At 27.8% G+C, this 27,888-nt stretch overlaps 2 protein-coding genes across 3 annotated transcripts in view; one reads left to right on the top strand and one right to left on the bottom strand.

Moving 5' to 3' along the window:
• Window positions 1-27,888, bottom strand: part of LOC136075119 (uncharacterized) — a 180,049-nt gene that overhangs the window by 47,480 nt on the left and 104,681 nt on the right. The window lies entirely within an intron of this gene.
• Window positions 722-27,654, top strand: LOC136074982 (uncharacterized). Its single transcript, XM_065787161.1, has 5 exons — window positions 722-847; window positions 944-1,006; window positions 3,783-3,892; window positions 18,429-20,834; window positions 27,599-27,654. The coding sequence occupies exons 3-5, from the start codon at window positions 3,856-3,858 to the stop codon at window positions 27,652-27,654; spliced, it is 2,499 nt and encodes an 832-aa protein (XP_065643233.1). The 5' UTR covers window positions 722-847; window positions 944-1,006; window positions 3,783-3,855.

Genomic DNA, 27,888 nt, shown 5'->3' on the forward strand with positions numbered 1-27,888 from the left:
TAATTATAACAATTTAAAATCACAAAAAATATAGTTGCGTTTTAAATAGATGAAGCCGATTTTAATTTTTGATGAAGCCGGTTTTAATTGAGCATCCGTGGCGAAGTGGTTAGAGTTCTCAGTACCCAGAGGTCCGAGGTTCGACAACAAGCGACATTGGTACGGAAGGAGGCGTGAATTTCTTGTTAAATGCTCTCCCGCCGTGCTCTTTGATAAGACCGTAAGGACTTCTGTGAGCACCTAAAATAACTACAAAAAAAAAAAAATTAAAGCCGTGAATTATTATGTGTATAAATTTATACTATTTATATTGCTTTCTTTTATCACCTCATAAATTCAGTTCAAAAAATACATTGCAACTTGAACTTCATTGCTCACAACTTAGAAATCTTTTGTTATGCTCATATTACCTCGATGCTCATATTACCCAAATCTACCCTATAGAAGATTTTTATCATATTCTTTTACATAAAGTCAACAACAAACTTTTAACCTTAATATATAGTAAATCATATACACGTGATTTAAAAAAAAGTGATTTACATAATTTTTAATTGAATTGACATATTTCGCATCATAAGTTTTTCACCTTTAATAGTGAATATGTTCATCATTGTTTTATAAAAAATCAAACATACTTTGTGTTTAAGACAAACAAAAACATCTAAAAAAACAAGGTTTTCCTTTCAGATAATAAATACTTCATTAAATTTCATTTTTTAAAATTCAAAACGTTTATTTCAAGTAAACTAATTTGTTAAAAAAGTGCGTGCATACAGCTATAATAATTTTTGTTATGCTTTTATAATATGTGAAGATTTTTTATAAGAAGTATCGTTTATTTTGTGTGAGTAAATATTATGTAACATTTACATTTTTTATTGTTGTTAGTTTTTTCAAACCATGTTTATAACATTCAATACAACTTTATTTCCTTTTTTAGCACAACTGCTTTTCAAAGCTAAATCAAATCAAGAAGATTGCCATAAATTTAGTTGTTTTACGGGTAATTTTTTATATAAACGCCCGTTATTTTTAACTCTATGTTTCAATGATGTTTTCATTAATAGTAGTAGTAGTTTAGTAGTAATTTAGTAGTAGTAGTAGTAGTAGTAGTAGTAGTAGTTGTTGTTGTTGTTGTTGTTGTTGTTGTTGTTGTTATTGTTGTTGTTGTTGTTGTAACCGATATCTTTAATACTCGTGAAAGCAATCGTTTTTAGTTTATACGTTTTTAGTTGAGCTGTATACTTTTATTTAGCTCAGCTGCTGTCCAAGATTATTAATGAAAAAATTATTAATGACTAATATGCACTTTAAGTGATTATAAAAGTGGCGACCGGTAGTAATAATAAAATATATACAAATGATTATCATAAAAACTGTGAATGTATGATTTCACATAATAAAAAATTATTATTAGTGTTTTTTAGGCATACGTTTACATCTCGACAAATTTTAGGTATAAAAAAAAAAGAAAAAATAGAAAGAAATGCAATGAAATGTTTTTGATTTCTTTTTTATAAATGTAATCAATTTTATTTTTTTTATTTTTTTTATTTTTTTTATTTTGCTGTTTATATAAAATTACGATTCCCTTTTACAAAAAATAAAACATAATTACTAATGCATAAATAATAAACAGACAGGAGCTCAAAGAAGATATGGATGGCAAGATACCAACTTAATCTTTTCATAGAGCCCCTACATATCATAACAATAATAGCAATATATGGTTAATAAATCAGTAGAAATTGATAAATCCACAATAACTCCTAAAAACTTTATAGTATCTTTAATTTGGTTATAACTTATATTTTTTTAATTTGTTTATAATTTATAATATGTATTGGCTGTTTTAAAGGAAAGTTTTCTTCTTGTGTTTTTTTATGAAAAAAGGTATATTGTGTTTTTTCAACATTAAGAGAAAGTTTATTTGACCTGAACCAATCATTTACTTTTTCTAATTCAATGTTCATGTCAGCATAAAGTTGATTAATGTTGCAGTTACATAAAAACAGATTTGTATCGTCTGCAAACATGATAGCATTTAGTTTTACTGATGCATGATTAAAATCATTAAAAATTAATACTTTTATATAAAACGCAAAAATATTCTATAAAGGTCAAAGCCTGATTTGGTTTAATGAAATGACCAGCAGAAGTATCTTTGTTATATTCGTGTAGATTAGACACGAATAAAATTTTACAGAACATGCAAAAAGTGAGCAATAATGTGTATGCAAAAGTTTATGTGTAAATATAAATCAAAGTAGCGGTATTTTGGAGTTGGTGATATCATTTTTAGTCAAATTTAGATTTAATAGACTCTAAAGGCGCGACTGTTTACCTCCTGTATTTTAGGTGTCAAATGTTTCTTACTTACAACATTCTATTGAACTCTAAGCATTATTAAAACTAAATGGGCTGTTTTCTAATGGCTTTTTAAAAAACGATATTTACCTCAAAGGTAGCCTGAAATATTTTTTTTTTATAAAATTGAAATAAAGACAGATTTTTTTGCAAACTTTTTAGGAGTGGTTCTTGACGAGAACAATACAGAATATTGACCATAGCTGCTCAAAAACATCTGAAAATAACAGAGTCTAATACACAAAATTGTAAAAGATATTTTATAACACAAAAATTTTTACATGAACTCATAACTAAAAGTTTCTATGCATTGTTTTTCAAACAAAAATGAAACATATTTTTCTTTATAAAAAAAAATTTCATAATAATAGCACTAAAATTTCGCGCCACAGATACATTCATGCGTGATGATATTATTTTAACAATGCAAAAAGTTTGAGAGCGCTTTAATTAGATGATAGCCGCTAATTACTGCATATAAATTTACGCTAATTGTATTGATTCCTGTTATGACCACATAAAGTCAATTCAAAAAATGAAAAGCAACTTTAACTTCATTGCTTACATCTAAGAAATCTTTAAGTACGCTTATTTTACCTAGGTGCTCATATTACCCTAATCTACCCTATTTATGAAATAAAAATACTTAATGATTTCAACTCAATGTTTATTACGATTTATGCTTTACAAACATTTGGAAAAACACTTTAATTTTACTCATCTTTAAAGAACTATTTTGTTAAACCCAATTAATTAAATATTTACTTAGAAATAACAATTTTGTATACAAACAAATTTGCAGAACAAAGTTTACTGAATTTTTCATTACGTATTGTGCACCATATCTCAAGATAAAAATTGTTTTAATTAATTTGATATATCTATTACTTTAAATATCTTTAAATATAGACTTAAAAATTTTATTCTTCCTTTTTTTTTTTTAATTTTCCACATGTCATTGATATACATCGATGATACGCATAATTATTATTATTATTATTATTCATCTAATAAAAATTATTTTGTGTGTTTATGGTGTTTGGGGTGCTTGGAATAATCGTATGATTGAGTATTTCTTACTAAGTTATAAGAATTTGATTCCAGTCAATAAATGTTCATGTCAATAGTTTTTAAGCAAGAGTCTTTTCTTCTTTCTTGTTTTTTATACTTTCAATTAATAAAGGTCAATTCGTCAGATTTTTCATATTTTTTGGATATAAATTTCATTATTTTTTATTGTAAATGAACTTCAATTTATAAGTTTTAATTTTTTTTTTTATATTAGGCATTTTGGTATTCAGTTGTTCTAAATTGTGATTAAACATTTTTGATATTATATTCTCGCGTGGATAAAATAGAGTCCTTAAATAGTGTTAATATAATTTTTGCCCCTTTAATTTTTTTTCTTACAGTTCTTTAAAAGTGACTGTCAGAACATTGTGTATCATAAAAGTTCTTTTCATCCACGTTTTTCGACTTTGTGAAATGTACAAACAAGTTGGTTATGAAGACAGCAAGACAGGTTAGTTAAAAGTTTACATACATACACAGGTATACATATCTACACATACATAAGTTCAAAGATACAAATTATTTTTAATTTATTTTTTTTATTTATTATATATATCTTTTAATTATTTTTATTATTTTATTATTATTTATTATTTTTTTCTTACTTATTTTTTGTTTTACATCTTTACTCTAAACTCTTAAAAATCGTATTATAAAAACATGAATTGTTTAGCACGATATACGTTTTAAAAATAAAGAAAATATAATGTGCAATCAAAAAATATAAAAAATATTAAAAGCAAATATCAAAGAAAAATATCAAGAAATAACAAAATGTCTAGAAAGAGCAAAATACCAGGAAAATATCAAGAACAAAATTTCGTAAGTATGTATAAATAAACTTGTTTATCTCAAAATACTTTCTAAAATACTATTTTTATAAAAACATAAGACTATTATATGTTGTATAATATATGTATTAAGAAATCATTTGACATAAAAGTGTTAAAAATATAAAAATGTGTCTTCGATAATAAAATGATTTCTTTTATTTATTTATTTTTTGAATAAAGGGTAACTCTATTCTTTTTTTAAACTTTTTTTAAAATTGTTAAAATATAAAAATGTATCTTACATAATAAAATGATTACTTTTATTTATTTTTTTTTTTTTTTGATTAAAGGGTAACTCTATTCGAAGAAAAAATCAAAGTTTTTCAAAACTATTCTGTTCCAAAGAAAAGCTCCTCGAAATCAAATACTTGTCTTTCTAAAATTAGTTTAAAAAAAAGTTGTTGAAATAAATTATCATTTCTTAAGCTGCATTTACTTTTATTTTTTAAGAGATATATGGAATATGAAAAAGAATAGGAGATACGTTAGTTTGTACAAAAGAAACAGGAGATGCGTTAACGTTTGTACATCTATCAAAGTATGTTAAAAATATTCAGCTGAAAAATATTAAGAATGCTTATTTCAAATAATAGAGGCTTGGCATAACCAAATCTATTTTTATAATTGGTTAGACGAGCAACCTGCTTCTGCTGACAATAAAGTGGTAATCATTTACATATATTAGTTTTACCCCAGGAAATGTTTGAATAATTTATATGGCAGTGGATAAAAGAGAAATATATTTGTGTTGCAGTGTGTTTATTTAAAGTACTTATTGCTTTATACATTATTCATATACTTTTAGCAACTTTGTTGCGCAAAAACTCTATGTGATATTTCCAGCTAAGGTTTATTTGCATTCTTTCTCTAAAAAGAACGGGCATTTCATTAGGCAGTATATATTTTTAATTAGTTGGATGCAAACGTGTTTATTTTATATCATAAATATTAAGCGACAATTTATTCATTTTAAACCAGTCACAAATTTTTGTTAACTCAATGTTCATATTTTGAAACATTGTTGTAATGCATTTATGAGATAGAAAATGATTAGTATTGTCAGCGAACAAGAGGGTCATTAAATTAGTGGCTTTAGGGAGATTTATAATGTAAATAAGAAAGAGAAGGGGTCCTAATGTAGAGCCCTGAAAGACTCCTCAAGTTAAATCTAATAAATTTGAAGAAACAGTTGAATTAATACCAAAGAACTGTTTCTAAATGCTTAAACAACTTTTAAGTTGCATTAAAACGTTTTCTTTGATTCTATAGTACTCTAATTTTTTAAATAGAATTTTGTGATCAATTGATTCAAAGACTGTGATAAGTCAATGAAAACTCCTAACAAAAATTGGGTTTTCTTAAATATTTTAGCAATACTGCGGGTGATTTAGTCAATACTGCGGGTAACTTTGTCAATGCTGAAGGTAATTTTGTCAATACTGCGGGTAATTTAGAGTATCGCTGCTTATACGTGAAAACGTTACCGATTACTGTGATATTCGGTCACTATTTTCAAAATAATGGTTACCTGAGTGTGCTACTATGTAATATCAATAGTTTTTGTTATAATTGCGTTATTGCTGCAACTAACATTTACATTTTATTAACTAAAATAGTAGTTTGCTAATTAAAGTGTCGTTTAACTTGGCTCATGCATTGCGTGAAAATATAAGCAATAAAGGCATAAAATACTGTCATAATGCATAAAAATGTTCAGAAATGTTGAAAGAAAGATACCTACATGAAAAAAAAAATTTAGGTAAGATAACAAAAAGAATTAAGATATAAAAAGGTTGAAAAAGAGAATAGTTGTTTGAAGAGCTGTAAAAATCTTTTGGAAGAATGTGTCATCAAATAAAATCTCATCGAAATTGTCAACAAGTATGACAAGTCAAATATTTTATTACCTATTATCTTTTAATGGAAAGAATTATGAAAGAAATATTTTTTCTTGTAATTTAAGTAATTATTTCCTTGATTTTAATTGTTTATAATTAATAACATTTGTAGATTTTTATCCCTTACAAATTCAAGTGAAGTTTGTAAATTTTGTAAATTTTGTAATTTGATTTAGTTCAGTTGGATTTAGTGAAATGCAACAAAGCCAAATGAAGCAAAGGTGGATGATAAAAATTGATAACTAATGTGCTTGCTTTGTCTGAAAAGTTGACAGACTACTATTTTCCAAGTAAATCAAATATGCCAATTGTACAAGATAAAGATCAATATTAGCGATTCTCTGGTACCACAAGGACTCTCCGAATCAGGTAAAACAATTTTTCGCAGGAAATAAGAGGAGAAAGATGTTATACTCTTATTTGTTTCATTTCAATTCAATGCAAGTAAGACCTGAAACAAAAGGCACGATGTGTTAATGCCTAATCGCAAAATAGGTCGTGCAAAGCTTCAAGAAAAAATGCTTACGAAGAACAACCACCATTGAAAAAGAACTAAATGCAAGTTGCAGCACAACCTTCTACCATTTAGGAAAAGGTTTGCCCCAGCAATTCTCTCAAATAAAGTTCGGGAAAAATCTTTTATTTTTAGCAGCTAAAGACGCCTGCGCAGCCAAAGAAATTACATCTCAAGATTTTTGTTTAATAAAGAAATATACCTTAAACGAACTATACAACTAAAGAATCAGCAGGGTCTCCAATTACAAATGCCCCTGGTAAGTAATTATACCTAAATAATATTTAATAATATATTCAATCAAAAATATTAAAAAAAAGAGAAAAGTTAGGTTCTGGAAATATATTTTTAACAAGTTTCGAATCACTTTGAATAACAAATAAAGTTTAATGCAAACCAGTGGCGGAACTTCAAAATTTGGGCCCCCCCCCCCCCCCCCCCCCCCCCCCGCAAAAGAAAGTTTTTTTTAAAAAAAATAAAGCTTCACATATTAAATAGATATTTATTTCATATATCATATTTAAAAACAAAAAATTAAATAAAGATAAAGATAACTTCAAAACGAAACTAAAACTTAACCGAACTTAAATAGTGAAAACTTTCCTCCTTGATTTCATATTGGCAAAATCGGTAATGATGTTTTTCATTTCCATTTTTCCAGCCGCTTTTGCCTCAATAGAAACTATTGCAAGGTCGCTTAAACGTTCTTTACCAATGGTATTTCGTAAATAATTTTTTATTATTTTAAGTTTCGAAAAAGAACGTTCAGCTGATGCAACAGTAACAGGTAATGTAAGAAACAATAACAATGCTGTTATCACTTGTGGAACCCTTGCAGCTATAGTTGACAATTTTACTATTAAAAGGTCAGCCAATTCACGTATAGATGATGATTTTGATATTTCATCGTGTAGCATTGACTTTACCATAACCATTTGCAGTGGAAATTCAATTGTTATATCTTCACTATTTTTTCTCTGAATGGCTTCTGCACAGCTTATGATCTCACGTTCTTTCATTACCATTAATTTATTTGGATGGATGCAGGAAAATAATTGTACTACTTCTTGCATTCCTTTAAATCTATTGTCGAGTTGGTTGATAACGACGTCCAAAATTTTTATAAAAATATTGATGCGAAAAATTTCCTCACTACTATCAAAACGGTGATCTGTAGATAATTCGTCGAAATGCCTTTTCACAATTTTTCTTCTTTTTTGAAAAAATATTGCAGGAATCTGCCACGTAGTCGCTATTTCTACCGCTTCAAGTTTTGCTGAATCAAACATCTTTCTATATTGTTTTAAATTTTTGCTAGCATTTTCTAGAGAACCTGAAGCTATCGTAAGATCTAAATTTTTAGTTTGCAGCAATTTTGATGGTATATGTACCTCATTAAGGATTTTAGACAAAAGCACGCATAAAAAAACAAATTCGAAACTGCTCATATTTTTTTGTATTCGTACTGCTTCTTCGCGTTCTTCACGTTTTGTACTTGTTATTGATATCTCGGAAAGAGCTTTCATTATATCAAGAAAGCGAATTTTAACGGCGAAAAGAGAAGTATATCGTCCTGCCCATCGCGTTGGATTTAACCTTTTTAATGTTATTTGTGATTCTCCTATATATTTGGATAGTAGATCCCACCTGTTTATGCTATTTCCGAAAAATGAATACACATCTTCTAGCATTACAAAAAATGAAGCAACGTCAACAAAACATTTAACCGCATCGTTAATAACAAGATTTAAAAAAAGGCCTTCTTAAAAAGGGCCTGAACCCCATTGTATATCCCACTCATGACGTTCGCACCATCATAACCTTGACCCCTGCAGTTACTTAATTTTATATGATGTTTTTCTAACAGATTTAAAATTTCTTCATGTAGTCCAGCAGCAGTGTGGTTATATATTTCCGTGAATCCCAAGAAAACTTCTTTAATTTTAATTGATGTGGCTTCATCTTTTTCATTTTTAATAATTTTTACGTATCTAAATACTTGACTGATTATAATTATATAAAAAGGTGAACTATTAATATCAGCAGTAAGAGTGGCTTTTAAATGTGTTGCAAGGCAATGTATGACTTCATTTTGAATTTGATGGCTTAAATATTTTATAGATCCATTTGGCATAATCAAAACTTGCTTCATAACATTATTATATTTAGCTAAAAGTTGAACTTGGGTTAAAACATTACCATTATATTCATTGTCAAATGATGCACGATTACCACGAAAAGCCAAAGAATTTTTACAAAGTGCTAATGTTATATTTACTATCCGCTCTAAGACTTGCATCCAAAAATTTGATTGGTATCGTATTTGTTCTTCTATATTTTTATCAATTGTTTCATTATGTCGCCATTTTTCATAAATGCAACAAGCAAATATATGTTGTTGACTATTTTCGTGAATTTTAATTTTTTTAGAAAGACCACGCCAATCTCTGACACCATGCTCACGCCAGTTATCCTTTGCTTTTCGTTCTTCTGAGAAAAGCCAACAAGGCTCGCAATAAACGGCATCAAGTTTTGGGGAATAGCAAAGCCACATTCTTTCTATAGATCCATATTTTGTAGTAGTTTTAAAATATTCCATGGAAAACCTACGGTTTTCTTGCAAGGGGTCGCGTATAAAAGGACCTTTTGGCCGACACGATTCCGATAATACAATTATTTTCTTAATATCTTTTGTTAGTATTTTACCATGAAAATTTGCAATGTCAGTAGAAAATAATTCACTTGATTTTTCTAAATTAATTTGTTCAATGGCGTCATTCGTATCAGAGTTTGAATCTTCCTGGTCTTCATTTCGGTGGTTTCTCGGAGACCTATTCACATCTTCTTCGTTCACATTTTTATTACCAGTAGCAATGTTTTCTTCGATATCATCATGTTCTACTGACTGATTTATACATACCACTTCTGTAGAGTTTTGACTTTCCACTTCCGTTTCCGCTCGCTTTTCGATTGGTTTCAAAAACGTTGTTAGCTTCGGCAATTTAGCTAAAGTAGCTTTTGTTTCTTTTAACTTTCTTCTTTTTGCTGCACCGCTTGTACTACTTAATTTCTTTTCCATTATTATGAGTCAAAATCTAAATTATTACAAATTTATAAATTCAGTACCTGTTGTAAAATTTTTAATTATTACAAATTTATTAATTACCTTTTATTAAATATATCAGTGAAGTAATAAACTCTCGTGCAACAATACTATATTATTCGTAACACGATTAAATAAATTGGAGACTAGTAATTCAGATAAAATAAGAAATGAAAAGTTAACTTAATACAACGGAAGATTTAATATAAAATTGAAAATGAGAATATACATTTAAAAGTTAATTTGTATATGCAATAAGGATTATAGAATCATTATCCTTGATATGCAACGACATAACAAATAATATTGTTTATATTTTAAAAATATTGAATATGCAGCTAAGAACTTATAAATTAAAGAACTTCTTACAGTTTAAAAAAAATTTATACGCAACAAATTATTACTTTTACCGAATTCAGTCTAATTGTCTGATTCATACACAAACACAACATAATGGTATAAAAATTAACTATACAGTAACATCTGGCAGTTCGCAGCTGATAATCGTACTTTATTTCTCAGTTGCGTATGCAATTTTAAAAAGGTTAAAACTTTTCGTTTAAATGTTAACTACGCACTCCAATACAAAAATAAATTTTTGAACAATATATTTTAATAGGATGGATGACATTTTTTTTATCCAAGTTTTATATTTTAGGGCCCACTATACCTGCGAAAAAGAGTTTTAAGTATAAATAGTATTGAGAGTATAATTTTTTTTATATGAGGGCCCCCTATGGCTGGTAGGCCCCCCGCAACGCAGGGTCCTGCGTCCAGTAGTTCCGCCACTGATGCAAACAGTCTGAACTAAGTTTAATATAAAGATAAAATTTGTATGTTTTGGTTTCAGGTCAAAGTAGAGCCAAGCCAATATCAAGTGCGCCAAAATTGACCTCTCTAGCTCTTGTAAGTGTACAATTAAATACGGGACTATCAAACAACTGATTAAAGAAACTGATTAGAACTGTAAATCAAACATCAAGCAGCAAAATGGTAGAGCCAAATTTTGTTAGAAACTCTCAGTTAATTGCGTGATTTTTTCTCCTGCAGTGATTTGAAAAATACCGACGGAAAAGAAGATTCTGGCACAGATCGGGTTGTTGCTCACTGCAATGAATTACCAAGTCTTGTGAATCAAGTTATTGAATCTTGCAAAATTTATGGTGGATATTTTGGTGAGCGCTGAACTATTCGTGGTAAAGATTTTCTCAAGTTTTGTAAAAACATTGTTAATAATGCGTTAAGGATTGATTCCAGCTTACCGCCTCAAAAACAACCTCTTACTTAAAAGACTGGCAAAGAGACCGGAGTTAAGAGACAAATTCTTGTTGCAGTATCAGAAGATTTGTCAGAAAATCACTCGAACATTGAAGAAATCTGGTCACTGATTAATGCAAAGGAAGTTAAACTAATTTTGGCTTCCGATATAAAAGTTGCAAATATAATTTGTGGTCTTGAAACCCAATAATGTATCCACCCATGTACATGATGTGACGTCAAATCCAAGTGTCTTGCCAAATTTAAAGCTTGCGAACACTGGACTTACTAAATCTAGCCTCAAGTCTTTCCAGCAATTTGGCAGGATTGTTGTTTGTGCCAAATAATTTTGAAAATAATCCGACCGATGGAATTGCATCTCCTTATAGGAGTTGTCAATCATCATTTCAACAAGCCATCTACCTTCCACATTTAACTGAACCCATATCTTTTTGGTCAGTTCAAGTGAAAATGAATGCAGAAAATTTTTTAAAAGTGTGGATGTGCTCCAGCAACTTGCTGATTCAAACTCAGTTCCCAAAATTGTTCACATAATTAAAGCATTCAAAAGTTTCAATTTATTTGTAAAAACCTGCTTGAGATTGATCTTTCAACCAGATTTTCTATAATAATTGAAAACTTTAAAATGTGTTCCTTAATGATAACTAATGCAAACGGAACATAAAAAATTCACATTGTCTTCTGTCATGTCAAAGATTTCATCAGTCACAAAGTATCTCCCCAAGGGTTCCTTTGGTGAAAAAAACTTTATTTTGAAATTTGTGATCGAATATCACAAAAATAGGTAACGTTTTGAGGTCTAACAAAATATAAACTCAAACTGCCATAAATTCTCAACCAGTAAACTAATCTAACTTAAATTTTATCCAGAGTTTGGTGTGACCATATGCTATTATCACCCCCATATAAGTGGCGTTTTTAGGTCTGCTTAAAGCTTTAGGTTGGCATTATCCGTACTAACCGTGTTTGATCACTCCAACTCAAATACTTTGTTTGAAACTATGAACTCTAAAACTTTCATCTCGAAATATTTTCTTGATATTAAATCACAAAAATGTTGTACTTAATCTTGGATTGTAGTAACTTCCATGGAGTAATACTGTATCAGTATTTAATACGGTATTTCATCTTCTGTAATATTAGCTGTAATATTGTATGGTAAATTCACCTAAAACAACATAAAAAAGAAAAAAATTTAAATATTGAACAGGGCCGACGACACGGGTTTCGAAGAGGGAGTAAAAAAAGTATTCTTTATCTAGATTTGTCTTCAAAAAAAACAAAAACGTAATAAGGTCTTTTAGAAAAAAAGTCGGGGCACTCATCCTCATTCCCCGGTGTCGTAGGCTGTGTTGAATACATGTAATTCAGATGTATTAAGTAATCTAATTTATTTGACGTAATTAATGTGATGTTTCCATATAGTAAGTTCATCCAGGAAAAACTCTTAAAAACGTTGTAAGTTACAAACTTGACACTTTTAATCACTATTTAAGTAAACTCTTTTAATATCAATTTGGTCAATAAATATTGGAGGGATATTTATGGGTAAATAATACTTTTTTTAAGTGGATAAAAAGTAGCATATTTTGTTTTATTAGTATTTATAGTTAACTTGTTACATTTGAACCAGGTAGAAATGTTTTTAAGCTCGTCAATCTTTGTAGGAAATAGTTTAAATATCTTAATTAGAAAGAAATAGGTTAGCGTTGTCCGCAAGCATAATACTAAGTAGATTTATGGCTTTATTCAAGTCATTAACGTAAATCAAGAAAATTTTTTTGCGGATTTGATCTACCGTTTGTAACTTTTCAAACTCAACCTTAACAAGGCCGTACACAACTTTTTTTGATGTTTGAGCTAAGCAACTTTGAAACATGAAGAAAACTTTATACTTAAGTATGTTTATATATATGAGAAAAGAGGATGCTATGCAAAAAAATGCAGTGATTGGAGACTGGGAGCAACAAAAACCCCAAAACGTTAGCCATCCCCCCAGCCCCAAAGAGGAGGGCAATGAGTCAATTTTGTTATTTTTTTTTTTCAATCTTAAACTCAATCTAAATTTATTGATGAATTTTAAATTTGATTCAATAACTTTTTGTTGATCGGCTTTTATGACCTTATATAGTTTACAGCCCCCCTAATTTGAGGGGGGCTGTAAACTTTATAAGGTCATACTTAAATATAGAGTTCTCTTCATGTTTTAAAGTTGCTTTGCTCAAACATTAAAAAATGTTGTCTACGGCCTTGCTAAGACAATGTAGTCTTTTATTTAAGATATTTTTTTTTTATCCATTTATTTCACCATAAAACACGAAAATTTACAAGAATGAATTATAAACTTGCATAATTATGATTGGTGTTAATTAAATAGTTACAATCTAGTCAATGCAGTGACACCTAAAAATAAAAATGTTTAAAAACCATATAGAGAATTAAAATAAAAATATTAAAAATTATAATAATAAAAAAGATAAACAAAAAAAGCTTAAACAAAAACATTGAAGAGCAAATTAAAATAAAATAAAGCACTAATAAATAATGATAGTATTAATAACTATATATTAATAAGTATGACAAAAAAAGTTAATATTAACATTAATAGTTATTATAACAATACACATAACAATTACAATAACAATTATAACAATAACTAAAAAAGCAATTACTAATCAACCTTAATATACTCAGATACTTCTAATGTAATGAAAATCGTTTCAAACTTTTTTTTTTTAAATATATATATTATAATTGTCTTTATTTTGCTTATTTAATCTTATCTTCTTTCAAATCCTTATATTTCATTTTTAACATACAATATTCGCATGTATAATTACATTTAATCGGTAGAAAATAGCTTATCAAAAATTATTCATTTAACTCTTTTTAACTGTTTTTTATCAATAGAGTCTCATCATATATGAATAATCAAATTGACAAAACTTCAATTTATACCAAAAATTAATTTTCTTTTTACTTCATTAGATAGTTAATTTATTAGATTAAAGTTGGTCAATAAACACTTTCTGCCCTCAAAAATGTTACATAAAATTTTTAATCGAAATACAATTAAAGTAAGCTACAGGTGCACAAAAAATATGGAAAGAACTAGAAGAGGTCATTAAAATGCTTTATCAAACAAATAAGAAACCCTGAATGAAAAAACGACAGAAAAATGTAATTGTAAACAAAATACTTTTTTTTTTTGAGTAAAATATGCTTATCAAAAAACGTGGTATATAAATGCGTTGTTCTTTCTAAGAATGTACCTCATAAACAATATATTGGCATAACCTGGGTGAAAAAAACATTTTGCCTATCATAAGCAGTCCTTTGAAAATTAAAAATATTTAAAAGACATTATGCTGTCAAAACACATATGGGAAATAAAAGAAAAAAATATTGAAATTTAATAGTAAATTGGTCCATTCTTAAAACATCACTTGCATATAACAATATTTCCAAAAAATGCATACTATGCCTTCAAAAAAAATTTAAAATTATTGCACATGCGAATCAAAAATGTTTATTAAATGAAAAAATTGAATTGATTTCTAAATGCAGGCACGAAAATAAGTTTCTACTAAAATACTATAAAAATTAGTGAGCTAAAATAATAATTACATTTCATCACTAAAAAATTCTAAAAAATAGCGAAAGCAATCAAGTCTAAAGAACTCTTTTTATAATAGTGTCAGCAAAGGTATGAAAAGTTACAGTAGTTAAGGCATTTACGACTTCCTGTAATTTAAGTTAAAAGACCCCTTTCTTGTAATTGCTATAAAAAGGTCTTTTTTTTAATTGAATTTTTTTGTCCTTGTTATAAAAAGTAAACTCTGAAATATATGTAAGTACACTTTAAGGTGTATGGCTTAATTTTATTTAAAAAGAGCCATGTAGTAAGCAGTTAAATCTTAATAACCTTTGCTAGTAGTAACTTGTTAGTAGTGAATACGTAGTTGATAATTTCAATTTTAATTTTTTATAAATCATTCACAGACAATGATTATAAGATCAAATAACCCTGTTTTTTGTTTTAATATTAATTAGGGAAAAAGTTAAAGCATATGTTATATGCTTTATTATGCTAAATAACTTTTACTTTAAAAAATATCATTATAATATTTTTGTAATCAAATCTATTTTTCTAGAAACATATTTTGATTTTTGATTTGAGATATGTTTAAAAAAAAAAGTATTAACTTCCCCATTGTAACTGCTACACAACTAATCTCTTTGAACAGTTATTAATTACATTTTGTAAAGTTCTATTTGCACAATTATTGACGGTTGCAAAATAATATATTCCTAGAAATTTAAGAATATAAATAAGTTTTTTCACGTTTTACTGTTATAAGCTAATTAAACTTATCATCTTCAAGTTGAAGCTGATTATTCTTTCAGCCACGGTCCTTAATTATACATGTTAATTTTCAATTTGCAGACTTTTTTTAATACATCTATAATGGCTAAAGAAGATATATCGAACTCTCTACAAATTAAACTAATAATAAAATGGCTGAAACAGCATAGAAATCAAACCAAAGATAGCGATAAAGAATCTTTTTTTATCACCTAAACCTAAGAATAAACCTAAAAAGAAATAGTCATTTGTGAAATATACTTCTGATTTTGGTAAGAGCATCATAAAAATAACTTAAGTCTAACTATCTAAAGTGTTCTATTATAACGTAACGTAAAAACATTTATAGCGTAACGTAAAAATATTTAGAGCTTTCGGCCAAGCCGAAGCAAATTCAATTGCATTATTGATACAAAATATATCAAATAAGTTTATCTTTACTTTTCAGATGATAGGACATTATTGAGCAGATGCAACGAAAATAGAGCTGGTCAAATTACATGAGTAAGGACCAAAACCAAACTTTTATTTGTAAAGCATACAAATGTAAACAATATTTCTTGATAAACTTTTAAAACACTAACATCAAAAAACAACCAAAATAACATATAGTTAAAGAAAAATATAAAGGTGAACACTGGGGAAAGTTCAAAAACGTGGGAGGTGAACATAGGAAACACGCCAGTTGCCGCCGTTTTTGACTTTCGGGCTCTTTTCAATTTTGAAGGAATTTATTCAAATGTGTTCACAAGGGAGCAATCATGCAATTGTCTCATCTGTCAAATTGGTCAGCTTAAGCTCAGTCAAAAGCATCCATTCGAATTCTGCTAAAAATTTGAAAGTGAAAAAAATCTCCACAGATGCTCTAAATGCATTTTAATTCTTGGCAAAGGTATTCCTAATTGTTGAAATAAGTAAAAATTCAAATAAAATATGAGAATAATTGTTGCAAACGTCAGTAAAGTTTCTGATTAAATAGCTGCCACAGTTATTTGCCGAAAAGTATCATCACCAAATGGGACTATTCGTGTTGGTCAGGCTAAAAGTTGTAGACCTTTACCATTAATACCAGGTAACTTTGATTCTCCTTCAAAATTTCACTTTCAAAAAACATGAGGCTTAGAATAATGAGGTTTTATTTATTTTAGTTTTTCTATATTTACGTCCATCAAGTGCTAGACTACTATTGAAGCTCCCATAAAAGCAACTGCATAAGATCTTGCTCCAATTCAAATCAATACAAGAATGCCCGCCAAGGTTGGATATTCCTGTATTGATTTGAATTGAGGAAAAATACTACCACTCTCAACCAATTTTTAAAGATCAAAGTCACTGAACTATACAATGATTCTATACAACTACACAAAATTTCTTTGAATTATGTTACTACCTTGCAAATTTTTTTTACTTTTTCAAAACTTGAAACAATAAAAGAGAAAGGATCAAAAATAGAAAAAGCAATCTTCCACTGTAAAGACTTTAATGTATTGCTTGACTATGTTCTTTTGGAAAGAAAGATATTTTCTGACCATAGCATCAAACATGGAACAAATAGTGGTGCAGAAGTTTTGAAATGTTTTGAAATAAAGTTATAAATTAAATGTGGAGAACTGCAGACATTTGGTTCTCTCAAAGCTTCGTTTTAAGCATTTGCTTTTTCTGGCAATGATGTAAAGAGTGCAACAAATTTTGTAAATGTCATTCGTGAACCCATTCTTGAAGCAGATGACTCTATCCGTGTTTTGGATTTAAAAAGAAAGCAGCATTTCACATTTTTTCCTTTATTGGTGCCTTACGAAAGTTCAATGCTGTTATAAAAACATGCCTAGGGAATGTTTTGGAACATAATCTTAATTTAAAAAAATTTCATTTCTAGCACTTTTCTTGGTACTTTCTACAGGAAGTATGACTGTAAAAGTTCATACTAAATATTTTTCATTTCAAGGATTTCATCATGAGAAAGAACACTTCATTTGAAATTAATAGTGAGCAAAAAACTAAAGCTTTACATTACTAGTTTCAAAATAATTAGCGACGGTATAAACGTCTCATTTCACATCCAGAATATGAAACTCAACTTTGAAAATGTGTTGTTGATTTTAACAGCAAATATTTGTAAAACTGCCTTAAGACTTTCAAATGAGTCCCTCTTGAATGAAAAATCATGTATATTTTGTTCTTGATAGTGAATTAAAGAATTACTTATTTATTTGTACCATGGAAATACAAAATTTTTTACTGCTGTTATTTTCTTAATAATAATGAACTAAATGTTGAATAGCTTTTTTGGATATAATGTTTTGATATCAATTTTTACATTTTTATGATCAAGATATCATAGACTTTCAAACCCCATATCTCATTCCAATCTCCTTTTGCCATTTTTCCAAGCTCAATGAGGTTATCTTGATTTTTTGACAAGACTGGAACGTTTGCCAAAACGTTGAAAACTGCATATATATTATGTTTGTTAATTAAAAAATTTATACAGCCTTTAGAATTCGTAACGCAAAAAAAAAAAAAATTAAAAAAAATAGTTTTATGAAATCCTAACATTTGCATTGCAGGTTGGTAGAACGCACGCTTTAAAAAATGTTCTTTTTTTTAATAGGCTTTTTCATGAATTTGAACTCAAAAACTCAGCTTAAAATTAAAATTGTTTTTTTACTTGTATTCTCTAGAGTAATATAATCATTTGATGTTTTTCAAGCTGTTAAGTTCACTAAGTATATTACGTTAAGTTTTGTTTACGAAACCTAATTAATCTATATGTAATTATTCTAGTATATAATAAAAATTTATTCAAAAATTTTTCAAAACTAGTATAATTTTATATATATAAAATCTTTTTAAAATTTTATAATAACGCGCTGCATTTAAAAAACAAAAGAATTTAGTAAGAAGTTGAAACTTTATACTTAATAAATGATATTAAGTTTTTTTTAGTTGAAATAATAACTTTTTATAATACATCTAACCGTACGTCTATCTTTAGGTATTCAATCTTTTTCAGAAAATTTATTTTCGCGCAAGAAACTACTTTGTGAAATTCAAGATTATTTTTTACAAGATGCAAACGAGTCAACTTTAGTATTATATGGAATGTCGGGTGTCGGAAAGACACATATTGCCAGAAAATATTGTGAAATATCATATAACTTCTATAAAAACGTTGTTTGGATTGACGCAGCATTTGCAATGTTACAAACTTCAATGAGGAACCATTGCCAAATATTAGGATTCGAGGTTCATGATTCAAAAGGAGATTATTTTGATATAAAAGTGATTGTTGGAAAAATTCACAACTATTATAAAAATGAAAAAACTTTGTATGTTTTTGACAATGTCGACGATGAAAGTGTTAAAAACTTATCAATGTACATTTCAAGAAAACTGAATTCATTCACCTTGATTACCTCCCAATGGAGAACGTGGTCAAATAATGTAAATAAAATGCTAGTTGATGTTTTTTCTTATGAAGAAGCATTCGCTTATGTAAAAACTAATACTAAAGAAAACAACGACGAAAACATAAGAAACCTAATTAAAGAACTTGGTTATCATCCGTTTGCAATTACTCAGGCAATAAAATATATAAATATACATAAAACGTCGATAGAAAAATATATAGATCGATATAGATCGAAACCAGCAGAAATATTAGACAATAATAACTTTCCAACCGAAGCAGAATCAAAGTCTTCAATAAAAGCACTTAACCTAGTTTTAATAAAATTAGAAAAAACTAAACCTTTTCTATTTAAAATATTAAACTGTTTATCTCATTGTGACGGTCAAAACATCAGCAAACAGTTTATAACACAAATCTCAAATCAAATGGAAACAAACGAAGAATCTTTAATCGATGAAGCAATTGGATTACTAATAAGTTATTCTTTACTAAACTGTTTTGATGATAAAAAATATACAATGCACGAACTGACACAGTTAACATGTAAATGTTTTCAAAAAAGAAACTCAAATACAAACACATATCTTGATTTAATCGAAATTTATTTTAAATTCGAATTGAATGAAGTAAAAGATCACATGGATTACGGAAATGATTTTGTTTTTCATTTTATCTATATGTTTCGTACTAACGGAAAAAGATTTTCGGAAACCTTCCATCATACGACGACTTCTCTTAAAAAATTATTAGTATGTAAAGGTTTATTTGAAGAAGCAATCGAAATATTAAAAATTGTTCAAAATTTTAATACAGAAACTTATGGTGAAAATAATACAACCACGCTTAATACAAAACATAATATCGCAAGCTGTTTTAACGACATGGGAAAATATAACGAAGCTTTAGAAATTTATTATTCTGTTGATAAAATACAAACTGAAATTTTAGGTATCAACCATTCGTCAACAATGACAACAAAACATAATATCGCACTCTGTTTGAACAATATGGGAAAATATAACGAAGCTTTAGAAATTTATTATTCTGTTGATAAAATAGAAACTGAAATTTTAGGTATCAACCATCCGGATACAATGGTAACAAAACATAATATCGCACTCTGTTTGAACAATATGGGAAAATATAACGAAGCTTTAGAAGTTTATTATTCTGTTGATAAAATAAAAACTGAAATTTTAGGTATCAACCATCCGGATACAATGGCAACCAAACATAATATCGCACTCTGTTTGAACAATATGGGAAAATATAACGAAGCTTTAGAAATTTATTATTCTGTTGATAAAATAAAAACTGAAATTTTAGGTATCAACCATCCGTCTACAATGAAAACAAAACATAATATCGCATTCTGTTTGAACAAAATGGGAAAATATAACGAAGCTTTAGAAATTTATTATTCTGTTGATAAAATACAAACTGAAATTTTAGGTATCAACCATCCGGATACAATGGCAACAAAACATAATATCGCACTCTGTTTGAACAATATGGGAAAATATAACGAAGCTTTAGAAATTTATTATTCTGTTGATAAAATAAAAACTGAAATTTTAGGTATCAACCATCCGTCTACAATGACAACAAAACATAATATCGCACAATGTTTGAACAATATGGGAAAATATAACGAAGCTTTAGAACTTTATTATTCTGTTGATAAAATAAAAACTGAAATTTTAGGTATCAACCATCCGTCTACAATGAAAACAAAACATAATATCGCACTCTGTTTGAACAATATGGGAAAATATAACGAAGCTTTAGAAATTTATTATTCTGTTGATAAAAAAGAAACTGAAATTTTAGGTATCAACCATCCGGATACAATGGCAACAAAACATAATATCGCACTCTGTTTGAACAATATGGGAAAATATAACGAAGCTTTAGAAATTTATTATTCTGTTGATAAAATAAAAACTGAAAGTTTAGGTATCAACCATCCGTCTTCAATGACAACAAAACGTAATATCGCAAGCTGTTTGAATAATGTAGAAAAAAATCAAACGAGTTGTTTAATTATTTGATTATTATATTATTTTTTAATATATATATAAAGTTTATCTGTTGATAAAATATAATTGACGAACGTTTCACTTTTAAAGTTAGAGAACTCTGTATTTAATTTTTATAAATAAAATTCTATTTTTTAATGTTTAAATTTTATAATAAGAAAAAAATCGCTTGTTTCAGTGTTTATAGCGTTTATTATATATTTTAATTTTAATTAAATTTTTTATATTTTAAAATTAAAAAGAGTTAAAAGAGGTAAAACTAATTTATGGTTTAAAATTAAGTTTTTTTTTATTAAAAGCAAAGGTTTTGTTATTGCGATAAATATATATATATATATATATATATATATATATATATATATATATATATATATATATATATATATATATATATATATATATATATATATATATATATATATATATATATTCTTATTTGTGTAAAGAGTATTTAAAGGATGAACCTATTAATACCATTCCCTCAGGAATTATGGTATGGAATATTGGAAAAACGTTATTTGATGTATTTTTAAACTGTCACGATAATCATTTACTATAAGTTAGTAATGACGACTTAATTGTTTTCTTCTTATTAAGTAAAAACTAACATTAATGTTCTTAATAATTTAATTTTAATTTTGATAATAATTTTAATTAGAAATAATAGTTATCAAATATATTATTCTAATTCAGTTAAAAATACTATTGAAAATAATAGTGTTGTAAATATTATATTGATTGGTTACGCAGATGAAAAAGTTGCGAAAAAGCGTAAATGGAATTCTTAGAACGTTTTTGTTTTAATAATAACAAAATTGTAATGCTATTTTTATTTTTTTTATTTTATTAATTCTAAATAGGTGTTTTAATAAAAAAAATTACGTATGAACGAGAATTTTGTTTTTAAAAACTTTTTAAAAAAACGCATAGATTTAAATAAGATCGCACACGATTTGCACGGATCCTGATAATGCCAACCTAACTGACCTTAGAACACCACTTATATGGGATGATTGCGTACACATCGAAGTACTCTATGTTGCAAATTTTGAAATCTTTTAAATTTTTTGTCCAAGTTAAGTGAAACTTTGACTTTATAGTGTGACGATAAAAACATCTATAGATTGAGAAACTGAGCAGCCGTGACATTGGTAGCGCCACTTGCTGAGCAGCCGTAGCTGCTTAGCAAGTGGCAGCCTTTGCTACTCAGCAAGTGCCAAACTGAGCATATGTAGCGCAGTGGTAACGCACAAACGAAGGATCCGTGGTTCAAACCAAACCTCTGGGCAATTTTTGTGACATTGGTTAGGAAGGAGGCGTGAACTTCTCATCCGTGGTGCTCTGTGATAAAGCCATGATTAATTTTTGGGGCACCTAAAAAAATAAAATAAGGAACCACTACATATAAATTTGATAAAAATTGGTGCAAATGTAGCATATGGCCGCACCAAATCCTATATAAAATTTTATTCGGAATTTTTTTCTAGTTCAGAAATTATGGCAGTTTGAGTTTATACTTTGTTTGATTATTGCTAGACCACAAAACTTTACTTCTTATTGTGATATTTGATCACAATTTTAAAAATAGAGGTTACATAAGTGTCTACTACGTAATATCAACAATGTTTGTTATAACTGTTTTATTGCCACATGTATTATTTAGATTCTATAGATAAAAAAAATTGTTTTGCTATTTTATGCGTAGTTTGATTTGGTTTATGCATAGCATATATATCTCAACATTTCCTAATTTATAAACTATTGGCGAAATGCAAAAAAAAAACAGTGCAAAAAAAAGTGCAAATTTCGGCAAAAGGACAACCAGTTGGTAAAAAAAAAATTCTGTTATCATTTATTGGCCCTTAAAACCTTTTTAAAAACGTTGACTTTCAAAACAAAGTAAAAAATAACTATATAAACATTATTTTTTACATTATATTACCATCAAATATCTGATTAAATTGTAATACATATTCTTTAACTTTCTCCAAAAGAAATTAATTTAAAATACCTTAATATAGTTTTTTAGTCAAATACTCTTCAATATTTTTACATGCAATATTAAAATTCATAATTACAACCAGCAGTTAAGGATTAAAATGATTAAAATGTTTGTCATAAACCGTAAACTATGACTTTCTGCTTCCTAATCTCATAAATCGAATTGTGGTAGCTTACTGTTCTTGCTTACTGTTCAGATCAGTTATGCAGCATAACAATTTTTTTTGTGCTCTGGTGGATGTTTATTGTTTTGTTTATACTTTGACCAATGTTTATAAAAGTCTTGATGAACAGTCTTTTCACTAAAGGGTCCGAAGGAAGATTCTTTGCGACTGATGAAATCTTTGATATGGTAGAAGACGGTTTGAATTTTGGGTGTCACGTTTGCACCAGGCATTTGAATATAAAAAATGTAAGATTGAAAAAGGCTTTTAAACGACTTCGCCAGACTTATTTGCAAAAGTAACAACCCCCGTCGGATTGCTAAAAAGATTCGAGACTATGTTTGATTTTCCCAGTTTTTGCAAGTTTCTAAATCAGATTTCAAGACCAGATTTCTTCAATGTTGGAGCGAGTATTTGGCAAAACTTCTAATGCAGCAACAGGAATTAGTCTTTTAATTCTAGTCTTTGATAACGGCTTTTTACTTTTGTTAATACTGCATCTAATATTGATCCTAGCAATGAGCTGGTATCAATCCTTAACGCAGTATTAATAAATCTTAGAAAAATTGAGAAAACCTCTACTACCATCAATCACCTAGCTTAACAAATATCGTCCAGAAATTTTGCGAGATTGAATAACATGATACATAACACTCATGATTCACAACAGTGACGGATCCACGAATTTTTAATGGGGAGAGAGAGAGGTTGAATTATTTTTGAACTTTGTATGTTGTATCTTTGTATGTTGTATGTTGAACATTTGCGTCTCCTAAAAAAAGAAAAAAGGTATTCAATATTTAGAATATTTAGGACTTTCAGATTCTTTTGTGGGAGACGCATACCCCATATCCCCATAGATCCGTCTCTGATTTACAAGACTTGATAAATCATTGTAGTAAGCAACAACCCAAACTGTACCGGAACCTCCTTTTCCGTCGGCAATAACAAGTTACTGCAGGTGAAAAAATCACTCAATTAATTACCTGCTCTTCAAAAATTCTTATAACATTCGGCTGTACCATATTGCTGTTGATATTTAGTTTACAGTTCTGACCAATTTCTTTGATTTGTTGATTGATAGTCACGTATTTATTTGTACATTTACAAAAGCTGGTGAGGTCAAATTTGATAGTGCTTCATAGTGGCTGGGCACTACTTTGTCCTGAAACCAAAACAAGCATATTTCTTATAATACAAAAATTTTTTGTTCAGGCATCATTTCTTGCTAAAGATTGAAGGTTATCTCTGAACTTTATATGAAAAACTGGTAAGGCCAACCCTTTTTTAAAAGGTAAAGGCATGTGCTGCAAAGTATTTCTGGTACTTTTTCAATGGTATTTGCTCTCCAAAAGGAGGTGCGGATCACGGGTGTCGCTACTGATGCGCGTGCATCAGTCTTTTTGCACCGCTAAATTTAAGTGTTTTTCTTTTCCATTTTTTTCCTGAATAAAAAGTTAAAGTAGAATCTAATATTCAACAAAAATGAAATATTTAAATATAAACTCGAAAAAAAATGTTTGATGTAATATTAATTTTATTTGATCTCTAGTTACTTATTCGTTATTTAAACAAAATTGCATGTGTATTGTAGCAGCTTACACAATTGTTGTTCACTGAATTCAAATGGTCAAAGAAAAAATATTTTACTCTTTAAACAATCTTATTTGTACATTTTCACAACTTTTTCCGATCACTTTGTAGCAAGTGATGTAAAATTTGTCTCAATTGTTCTTTTAATCATAAATGATTGGTTGAACCAATAACTTTTTATTAAAATTACAATAGCGACAGTTGTTACAAAACTTCCAAAATAAAATACTGAATGTTTCAAAAAAGATTTTTTTGTAAATTAATTTTTTTATAACGAATCAATTTTAGTTTTCAGTTTTTTATAACCAATCATTTTTCAAAAATTTTAGAACAATTACGTCAGTTGCTGAGGGGCGGGTTTTGTCATTCGCCTCTGAGCAACTGAAAAAAAAAAGGTCCGCATATTTTCATTTATAATCAACATTCCTTTTTAACTTTTTTGTACTTTAGTGTAATAGTCAAGTTTATATACGTATCATTACGTATAGTAGTCAATTTACTTCGTCAGTATAATAGTCCAATTCTGTATAATAATCAATTTACAAAAATAATAAAAGCTGAGCTTGTCTTATACTTTTTTATTTAAAGTCATCCAAAGATGGAAATTCCCGGTACAGTTCAGCTTCACAATTCGTCTCTGAAAACAGTTAATGTAACGAGGCTTCTAACTTCGATTAATTTGCTTGAAAAGGTCTTCTACTATGCAAGGTGTTCCCTTTTTATTAAACCGGTTAAAAACAATAATTTTTATAAACTTTCCAAGGTGCAAATAGACTGTGTTTTTCTTCAAATGTTTAAATCAATTTAAATTAATTAACAGTGAATCAATTTTATGAAATTATCATGATGGAAGCATTGATCAACTGACAAGCTAACAAGTATTTAAAATTATTCTTCGCTTTTTATCTGATTGCTTTGTCATCAGTTTTAAATATTCCTATTATGTCAATATATCGTTATTTTGGTTTTGAATAATTCAAAAAACTTTTTAATGAATATACTTTTTCATTTCGTTTTATTAAAAATCAAAATATTTTAAATATTTTACGGTGTAATACTGATGTCAGTAATGCAAAATAATATGTACCAATTGTTAAAAAGTCCGGAATAGTTTCACGTGATAATAAAAACATGGCCATAAAAAACGATGCTACTTTACACTTTATTAGTACTAAAACTGTAACAAATAAAGAACATATATCTAATGCCTATTTCACAGAATAAGTTAGTTCTGCAAAGCAATTCAAAATCCAATTGAAAGTTAATTTTTAAATAGACAATACTTGCACTGCACTACTTTTTGAACCTTCCACAATATATTTTAGGTTGTATGGCAGGCGAATATAAAGAAATTGCTTCTTGAATAAAAGCTCTTAATCATAAAGCTATTTTTGTTAATTGTACAAGCCATAGACAAGTTTAGTTATAGGGACTGCATGCCAAGTTCAAAAAGTTAAAAATCTTGATCAAGTAAAAGATATTCTTATTTTTTTAACTTATCTCTAAACGTCCAAATCAGAAAAAATTATTCTAATTGTCCAAATTAGGAATATTTGATAGATGCTTGTTGAACAAGATGGATTTAAATGCTTAGAGGTCTTGATATTTTTTTTTGATAATGTTATACATGATATTCATGCTATATGGGAAATGAGATTAAATGAATCAAAGGAATATAACAATAAAACTGCTTCCAAACTCTTTTTCTTTATTCAAACTATTGACAATTTATTTATTTTTTGTTGTAAGTTTAGTTTAGTTATAACAAAACAGTTTTCATAATGGATTTCATTATGCAATTACTGTAACTCTTTAAACTACATCTTTCGACATATCATAGCAGTGGTATAAATTAGTCCAGAAAATGGTATGTTTGTTTATTAAGGCCTAGCAGCATTTCCTTCAACTGTACTCTCCAAAATACATATATATACATATATGTATATATATATATACATATATGTATATATATGTATATATATATATATATATATATATATATATATATATATGAATATATATATATATATATATATATATATATATATATATATATATATATATATATATATATATATATATATATATATATATATATATATATATATATATATATATATATATATATATATATATACAGACTATTAGTCTATATTTATTCTATATTATTTTCAATAAAAAATGTAATAATGAATAAAAAATTATTTAAAAAAAACAGTTGAAAATTATTTTAAAAAATTCCAGTCAAGAAACGGAAAGAATCTAAAAATGGAGGGCTAACCTTAGGCAACATTATTAATACTTTACGTAAACTATTATCAAGAAAACAGAAGAATCTAAAAATTGAGGGCTAACCTTAAACAAAATGACAGTATAAAGATGAAGTGCAAAGTCCTATGGCTTACCTTCTCGTTGGTGTACACAAATTAGGCTTAAAATAACATTTCTTTTTTATGAACGAAATAGCCAAGACAACATTCGCAAAAATTTCTCTTTACAAATGTTGTCAGAAAAAAATAGATACTACAAAAGCAACACAAAACAAATTTAGTAATTATTTATTGACATAAACAGCGACCCCCCTCCTCAAAAAAATTGGCAAGGGCATGTCTGCCTTACAATTGCTATGCTTGTTTCTGTCACTCCACTTTTTAAATTGACCTTCCTTATATCCTAAAAAGGTTAATGGGGAAAGAGGTGGAGGAGTTGATGAAAATTTTTCATTAACTGTTCAAAATGCTAAATCCAACCCAGTTGCTGCTGCACTCAATCTGTGCAATTTAGAGGACTTTTAACTAAAGAAGAACTAAATGGATATAAAACTGAGTTATCAAAGCCGAAAAGAAGAATTTTTATCCAGCAGGATAGAATGTGATGCTCAATCAGACCTTGTAATGAATAATGCTTTTCTTCTTATTTTATTTCTTTATATACTTTTTATATATTTTATATTTAGGTCCTATTCCTGGCCAGTTGTTTCGAGATAAAAATAACATAATGCGATCATTTTAAAGGATCCCTTTCACATTATTTAAAGTTACGAGTTCATCGTTGTGATTTTTCGAAGAGAACATTTTCTTTAATTGTGTATTATTTATTTTTTCTCTTAAAGGATTTAAAATTGAGTTATCAGAATCTCCAAATGAAAAAACCTTTTTTCCTAACAGTAAAAATGTTTTTTTATATTTAGCTTGACAACCAACACTTTCTAATTTTCCTTTACTATCTCTCGGGCTCTAAAGAAGT

The sequence above is a fragment of the Hydra vulgaris genome, chromosome 01 (genome assembly GCF_038396675.1).
Source record: "Hydra vulgaris chromosome 01, alternate assembly HydraT2T_AEP".
NCBI classification, from domain to species: Eukaryota; Metazoa; Cnidaria; class Hydrozoa; order Anthoathecata; family Hydridae; genus Hydra; species Hydra vulgaris.

Coding starts and splice junctions, on each gene's coding strand:
- LOC136074982 (XM_065787161.1), top strand. CDS start 3,856: ATGTACAAACAAGTTGGTTATGAAGACAGCAAGACAG. Junction 3,893..18,428: donor TTATGAAGACAGCAAGACAG/GTTAGTTAAAAG, acceptor GTCTATCTTTAG/GTATTCAATCTTTTTCAGAA. Junction 20,835..27,598: donor GTCTTCAATGACAACAAAAC/GTAATATCGCAA, acceptor TTTTATATTTAG/GTCCTATTCCTGGCCAGTTG.